Below are 7393 nucleotides of genomic sequence, written 5' to 3' on the forward strand. Positions count from 1 at the left end.
TTATCGTTCGGTTTCCCTATTCTCCAACTGATCACTACATAGACTGTCCACGATATCCTGATTCATGTCGCCCTGCTCAACTTTTGATTCGTATCTGTATTTTAGGAATAACATATATAGGCATTTGACACTATCCTATGGATGACGTTGAACACGATCTTTTCCCACAATTTAAGGGTTTTGCGGTTGTCGTCATAAGTTCGAGTCAGCATGTCGTTCAAGTCCAAACCGCCCATATTTTTTGTTATAAAACTCGACAATGTCCGGTTTCCGTCTTCCATCTTTTGCTGCCATGCAGTTTGATACAAGACGTAGATGTAGACAGATTGGCCGGCGTTGATACTTGGTATTCTAATTGTTTTTGGTTGATATCTGTTATTCACACATAAAGTGACAGTACAGTTCGTACGAACCTGACATAGTCATTTTGCCAGATCTTTTGAAAACAAAAACCCATTGAAATGCCACAGAAAAATCCATTGTTATCTGGTTTTTGTTTTCCGTCTTAAAAATGGTCTCCTCTCAGCTGAACTATTAACAATCATTTGTTTTCACTATCATTTTCACTGTGTCCTTTCCAAATCATTTTCCATACCAATGAAGTAACATTTTTGTAATGGTTAACAAGAGGCCCAGGGGTATCCATAGCCCATCAGCATTTTGTTTTCAATATAAATATGTTGAGTACCCTGTTGAGTTATCAAAAGGATACAGAAAAAACTCGATCTGTCGCCAGAATAATAGACTATAACCCCCTCCCTTACCACTCATCACCACCACAAGCACTCCCTGTCTGTGCAAATAACTAAAAGAATATTACTTTCCAAAATGGAGATGATAACCATAAAATTGGAGGTTTCGCCAATTCAATACTTTATTTGCAGTCTCTGGATGTATTATTTGGTTTTGTGCACAAAGTGTCATCGAAATCGGCGTGTAATTTAGGAGGTTATAATCCTAAATCCCTATAGGGGCGGCCAAGACTGTAAGGACCCATGGCTAGTACACTGCCTGATTGTGAATGGGGTGTCTGCTGCTTGTAGTAACAGCTTATTAAGTATATTGTATGTCAACATATCATGTAAATAACAATAACTCGATATATTTATGCCGACAAAATATTTTAATAGTTACAACTCGATACATTGTATGTCTACATATCATGAATATCATTCACACATGAAAAAGATAGTAGCATACATCTTATCTCAATATCCAGTATATCGTGGATTTATTTACTGAAGTATCATAAGTTGACATAGTTACATCAAGTATTTATCTCAAGATATATTACTTGATATAACAGGAAACTTATTGCTATCTCGAAACAAGCAAATTCGTTGAATTTATATCCCCCGCATGCTGGACATATTGTAGGTAATATATTATTGAGGTTAGGTTTAAACATGTGAGTATCGTGCTGTTGAGACATAATGTATAGCTTGAAACTCGAAGAAAAAAAAAGCCTTATACAGAAGTTAGACTTTTTACGAACATGTAGGTATTACAGTGTAAATTAATCCCTTAATCCATCAGAATTTACTAACCTCATTAATTATCCGTAAATATGCACAAATGACATCGGTTGGCAAAATTAGCATGAGTCGGATGTGCGTATGGAATTTTGTTGAAGAATCTGCACAATATCTACAGCAATTATCACAAGAAACCCAAAGAGTGCCCGAGATGGTTGGAAAGACAGAGGAATACAAACATTGTTATCAAGTTTGAAGGAATTTGGCTAATATTTGCTAGAGTTATTTAGCGGAAACTGCAGATAATGACGTTTTCCTTAATCAAGGAGCCATAAAACCATCAAATAAAGTCCGATTAAAGTGGTTGTCAAACTTGCCCGCGGCATTAAGGCCTTTAACCCTGGTACCAAGTTTGGAGAATATCGGTTAACATTTGTTGCAGAAATTGGACGGAAACGCGAATAATGACCTTTTTCGTTATTCAAGTGGCAATAACTCCGCCAAATAAAGTTAGCTGAAAGTGGTCATCAAACTCGGACGAGCCCTAACGGCATTTAACGCTGTGACCAAGTTTGAAGAAAATCGGTTAACATTTGTTGCAGTTATTGCACGGAAACGAAGCGTGATAGACAGACTGACAAACCCAAATTAATATCCCCCGTTTCGGTGAAAGCGGGGGATACTAATTTTTGTTGGGGTGTATATTAATAAGTCTATATATAATGGCAACTATACGCTTCCGGAACACATCAATTCATTATTTGTATTTATTGGAACCGTCCGTTCTATAAGGTAAACATACTGGAAAAAGTCAAACAACATGATTTACAGGAACTAAGGAATACAAATTAACAAAAAATATGTTAAGCTTCAATTGTATATTAGTACAGTGTAACACTCAACTAATTTTCATATTATAATTTGAATTTGTTTTCAAGAAAGAGTTTTATTCAGGACAGGTCACATATTTACAGTAAATGATTGCCTTAATAATTATATAAATGGATATTTCTTTTGATATTTTCTTTGAATCAGTTTGTCTCTCACTTCAGTTAAATATTTTTAAACATATTTCCGTCTTTGCGAACTAAGGAATTTTGTCTACCAATAATTGATGTCACACTTTCGATTTGTTTTATAGACATTGATATTTTGATTTAATTCACGATTAATAAAATGTTCTACTACCTTGAGGTTGTGACAGAGGAACGTTCAAACTCTAAGGGTGACTATTTTGTTGTCTCATCCGAACCTCTGCCGAGGGTTAGACGACAAAGTTATCACCCAGAGGGTTTGAACATTTCTCTGTTTCACTCTCAAGGTAGGAGACGATTGTTTTTCTCTCATCATTCCCATACTTTGGTTTAAATAGATATTTTTAATAATATGTTTTCATTGGGATTCCCGTCGGGAACTTATTGTTACGTCATATCTGACGGTTTCCGTGAGGCCTCAAGATTGTTTCCTTTGATGTCATATCTGTCATATTATAGGCGTTGTTGTTGTTAAGGTGGTAGGGTTGTCGTTGTTGTCGTTGCAGGCGGAGTTGTTGTCGTGGTAGACATTGTTGTCGTCGTAATAGGAGTTGTTGTTGTCGTAGTAGGCGTTGTTGTTGTCGTAGTAGGCGTTGTCGTTGTCGTAGTAGGCGTTGTTGTTGTCGAGGTAGGCGTTGTCGTGGTAGGGGTTGTTGTTGTCGTGGTAGGCGTTGTCGTTGTCGAAGTAGGAGTTGTTGTTGTCGTGGTAGGGGTTGTTGTTGTCGTGGTAGGGGTTGTTGTTGTCGTGGTAGGGGTTGTTGTTGTCGTGGTAGGGGTTGTTGTTGTCGTGGTAGGGGTTGTTGTTGTCGTGGTAGGGGTTGTTGTTGTCGTGGTAGGCGTTGTTGTTGTCGTGGTAGGGGTTGTTGTTGTCGTGGTAGGGGTTGTTGTTGTCGTGGTAGGGGTTGTTGTTGTCGTGGTAGGGGTTGTTGTTGTCGTGGTAGGCGTTGTTGTTGTCGTGGTAGGCGTTGTTGTTGTCGTGGTAGGGGTTGTTGTTGTCGTAGAAGGCGTTGTTGTTGTCGTGGTAGGGGTTGTTGTTGTCGTGGTAGGGGTTGTTGTTGTCGTGGTAGGCGTTGTTGTTGTCGTGGTAGGCGTTGTTGTTGTCGTGGTAGGGGTTGTTGTTGTCGTAGAAGGCGTTGTTGTTGTCGTGGTAGGGGTTGTTGTTGTCGTGGTAGGGGTTGTTGTTGTCGTGGTAGGCGTTGTTGTTGTCGTGGTAGGCGTTGTTGTTGTCGTGGTAGGGGTTGTTGTTGTCGTAGAAGGCGTTGTTGTTGTCGTGGTAGGGGTTGTTGTTGTCGTGGTAGGGGTTGTTGTTGTCGTGGTAGGCGTTGTTGTTGTCGTAGTAGGCGTTGTTGTTGTCGTGGTAGGGGTTGTTGTTGTCGTAGAAGGCGTTGTTGTTGTCGTAGTAGGGGTTGTTGTTGTCGTGGTAGGGGTTGTTGTTGTCGTGGTAGGGGTTGTTGTTGTCGTGGTAGGCGTTGTTGTTGTCGTAGTAGGCGTTGTTGTTGTCGTAGTAGGGGTTGTTGTTGTCGTAGAAGGCGTTGTCGTTGTCGAAGTAGGTGTTGTCGTTATCGTAGTAGGCGTTGTCGTAGTAGGCGTTGTTGTTGTCGTGGTAGGGGTTGTTGTTGTCGTAGTAGGCGTTGTCGTGGTCGTAGTAGGTGTTGTCGTTATCGTAGTAGGCGTTGTCGTAGTAGGCGTTGTTGTTGTCGTAGAAGGCGTTATTGTTGTTGTGGTAGGCGATTTCGTGGTCGACGTCGAAGGCGACGTACGGTACGAGCTCGAAGATTCACGTATTGGGTATGTCGTAGGCCCTGGTATTGGATACGGCCTGTCACAGTCGAATGGGCCACATGGTTTATTTTGACGATACAACGGTATTACCTCTGACTTGATTGATCGATAACTCGTTCTTTGTACTGATACATCGGATGATCTGATGATTTGTCCAAGAAGTCCCATGTGACTATAGGTGGAAGGTCGATCTGTAGTTAAGGAATGTTTTACTGTTAAAATATGTGTAACATGCTTGGTAGTAAATGTCATAGTAGATGAAGGGTTTGCTGTTTCAGCAATTTCTTCCCGTTTTTATTTAGCCAGACGCTTTGTTATAGCACGAACATATTAATACCAAATACGAAGTAACAAAACACATATTATAGAATTTAGCACAAATTTGATAAAAAGCGCATTAAATACTTTTAAAAGTCAAAATAAGGAATTTCAATGTTCTGAAATAGGCTTATGCTTATCTCCACATTATTTCGTGGACGCGTTACTCTTGGTAACCAGATAACATATAAGTATAGGCAACAGCGTATTTTGAACTCCGATTTGATAAAACTAGGACATCTGTATGATCAAAAGAAAAAGCTACAAAGACACCCACGAACACGTACAAGTTAAAAGACCATTAGTTCTGAAGGGGTTGACACTTTCAGCTTTATCAACGCCGTGTTAATCTAGGACAAATCCATTTTGCAACGATGTTCTTTAGTTGTTCTAACCTTGGGGTGTACACGGATATAATTAAGTGCCCTGTTTGGCTTCTCAGGGCTGTTGCTATGCCATGGCCCCGTTATATCTTCTAGATGTTTGCGGATATTTCTTTTATATACGGGATGTCAACCTGACCTTCATTTTGTTCTTATCTTTGGTTTGTCTTTGCTTGTTTCCCCCTTTATTTTACGCGGTTAAATTGTTTATTTCGTACATGTATACAAACAAGTGTACAAAGTGTTATAGCGTATCCAGATAGACGTCGGATATAGTTTATTACGTACAGTAATATGATATGATACCAGATTCAGCTGATTAGCAGTGAGACAGTGAATGCTCTGCTGTGGTAAAGACACGCTCTTTATCAGGAGACTTACCTGGTATAAGTTTTGTCAGTCTTCTTGGTTCTGATGATGATGATCGTAGCAACGTACTTGTTTTACGGGGTGTGATTGATACGGTAGCTGTGGCAGTCACGGTAAGCAAAGGAAAAACACAATATTTAGAACACCCGTGACATCTTTATCAAAGCGAAAGTTTTACTATGAAGGCTAAAATTATGTTAACATCAGCTGTAATATGAATGATCGCTTCTATGAAATGCAAACATTAATATAAATTGTTTTGTTATAGAAACAGATCATTTTAACTATGAAATGCAAACAATCTTTGCTATTATGTTAAATAGACGTTATCGTCTATATTATGAAAACAAATGTATTTTAAAACCAATTTCGATAAGAAATGTTCGAAGTCCCATATAATGTACTTTATTGGTATCATTAGACTCGAGTTCCTTAGCTTAGCTTAAATCAATTCCCCAATTTCAGTTTGTCTATATGAAAGCTTTAACATTTTTCTCCAAACTGTATAATGCTTTCGTATAACAGAACGAAGGTGATAGAGTTTCGTGAAGTTTAGGACGTTTCGCATAAACTCCGACCTGTATAAAAGAACCAGATAGATGTTTTGTTGTTTTTACTTAAAGGGGCTATTTAGTCAAATAACAACCTGAAAATCGAGTCGATACTGAAAAGTTATATCTCCTAACGAAAGTTTTCTCTCTTGATAATGGCATGACCTGGCGCCAACGTCCAGTGTGGTCATTTTCATCTTTTGGGAAAGCCCGTGATAAAAATAGCTACGACAGAAATAGCACAATATCCGGGCCTTTCAGTGAAGAGTAAACATGTACAGCACTCGCTGTCGACCGACAACACCGTGCCAGTTACGAGTCTGAGTTCACACATTTCACATTCTTGAGTTTACATAATGTATCACAAGTAAGAATTATAAGTACCATAATGTAAACCTCTAATAAGATATTTCTGTTCATCTTTGGATTTCAATAACGAACAGGTTTAATTAGAGTATGCACGCACTGAGAAGGGTGCCGCAGGGATAATTTCAAACCGCAGAAAGTACCCTTTTATGACGATGCTTGAGATTAAGATGATGTTGCAAGATGATTTTGATTCAGAATGAATGCACGTACTTGTATTCCAGAGAGGCTAGGTGAATAAAGCGAGAAGTGACCTTTTCTCCTCGGCTGGAAAGACATTTTGTTAGCTAAAAATTCACCGACAGCTGCCGCTAAAACGTACGGCTGTACAGTTAAGGATTTCTCCATTACTGATTAAAAACGCCAAGAAAAATTGTCTCTTGTGAATTTCTCGACAGGAATTGTTCATAAGGAGTATCCAACTATATGATCATGAAGAAGTTTGTGACAACGTTATGAACAACTGTTTTCACTAAATTGTCCCTTTAATAGGCTAAAAACTACGAAATAGATATAAAGTTTTATAAATCTTAGTTTCTTTAAGCGATATCCAAATTGATGAAAACATCAAACATTTTATTTGCCAGAGAACATCTTATCAAATACGCAAAGATGTTAAATTATAACAAGATATGTAATAATGAAATAACACTCACCGACAGGAAGCGCCAGTATCAATATCAACCATTTCATTTTGGATGAATGGATGGTTTGTTACTGTATACCAAACGGTGCTGATCGTCTCTATTCCAAATCAAATGTGCTAGCATATCTTAACAACGGTGAATCTATTTCATTAATGTAATACTAGGCTTATACCTCGACCTGTAGGGTTATATCAATTACAAGTTTGTCTCCATTGTATAACTGATATTTGTTATGTGTAGGGTAATGAGAAAGTTAGGCAATTCAATGTTTTCTTTTGTTGTGATATCGTCTATTACATCTGTGATTGACAAGGCATATTTGGCTTGAGTGTAGTGAGTTTAGAATGCCAAAGGCCAATCTTTCGCGAAGGTGAACTTTCTTTGTGATATTTAAACAATGATATAATGCGTACTTAACAGAGAGATGGTCATCTGTACCAATTGACCTACCATTAAAATTGTTTGATG

General features: G+C 38.5%; 1 protein-coding gene across 1 annotated transcript; it reads right to left on the reverse strand.

The window, feature by feature from the left end:
• LOC110444503 (cell wall protein DAN4-like) lies at positions 1-7022 on the reverse strand. Its single transcript, XM_021488878.1, has 5 exons — positions 6935-7022; positions 5374-5460; positions 3852-4482; positions 3474-3770; positions 1-94 (listed from the first exon to the last, which is right to left on the reverse strand). Exons 1-5 carry the CDS (start codon positions 6969-6971, stop codon positions 1-3), a joined length of 1146 nt encoding a protein of 381 aa, XP_021344553.1. The 5' UTR covers positions 6972-7022.
• Between the last annotated feature and the right edge of the window lie 371 nt (positions 7023-7393).

This window comes from Mizuhopecten yessoensis, unplaced genomic scaffold (assembly GCF_002113885.1).
Source record: "Mizuhopecten yessoensis strain PY_sf001 unplaced genomic scaffold, ASM211388v2 scaffold2049, whole genome shotgun sequence".
NCBI lineage: Eukaryota > Metazoa > Mollusca > Bivalvia > Pectinida > Pectinidae > Mizuhopecten > Mizuhopecten yessoensis.

Excerpts from the sequence above, each read along its gene's own strand:
- LOC110444503 (XM_021488878.1), bottom strand. The coding sequence starts at position 6,971 with ATGAAATGGTTGATATTGATACTGGCGCTTCCTGTCG. Across the intron at positions 4,483-5,373 it reads ACTGACAAAACTTATACCAG|ATCGACCTTCCACCTATAGT; the intron begins GTAAGTCTCCTG and ends CCTTAACTACAG. Across the intron at positions 95-3,473 it reads CCTACCACGACAACAACAAC|ATACGAATCAAAAGTTGAGC; the intron begins GCCTACCACGAC and ends CCTAAAATACAG.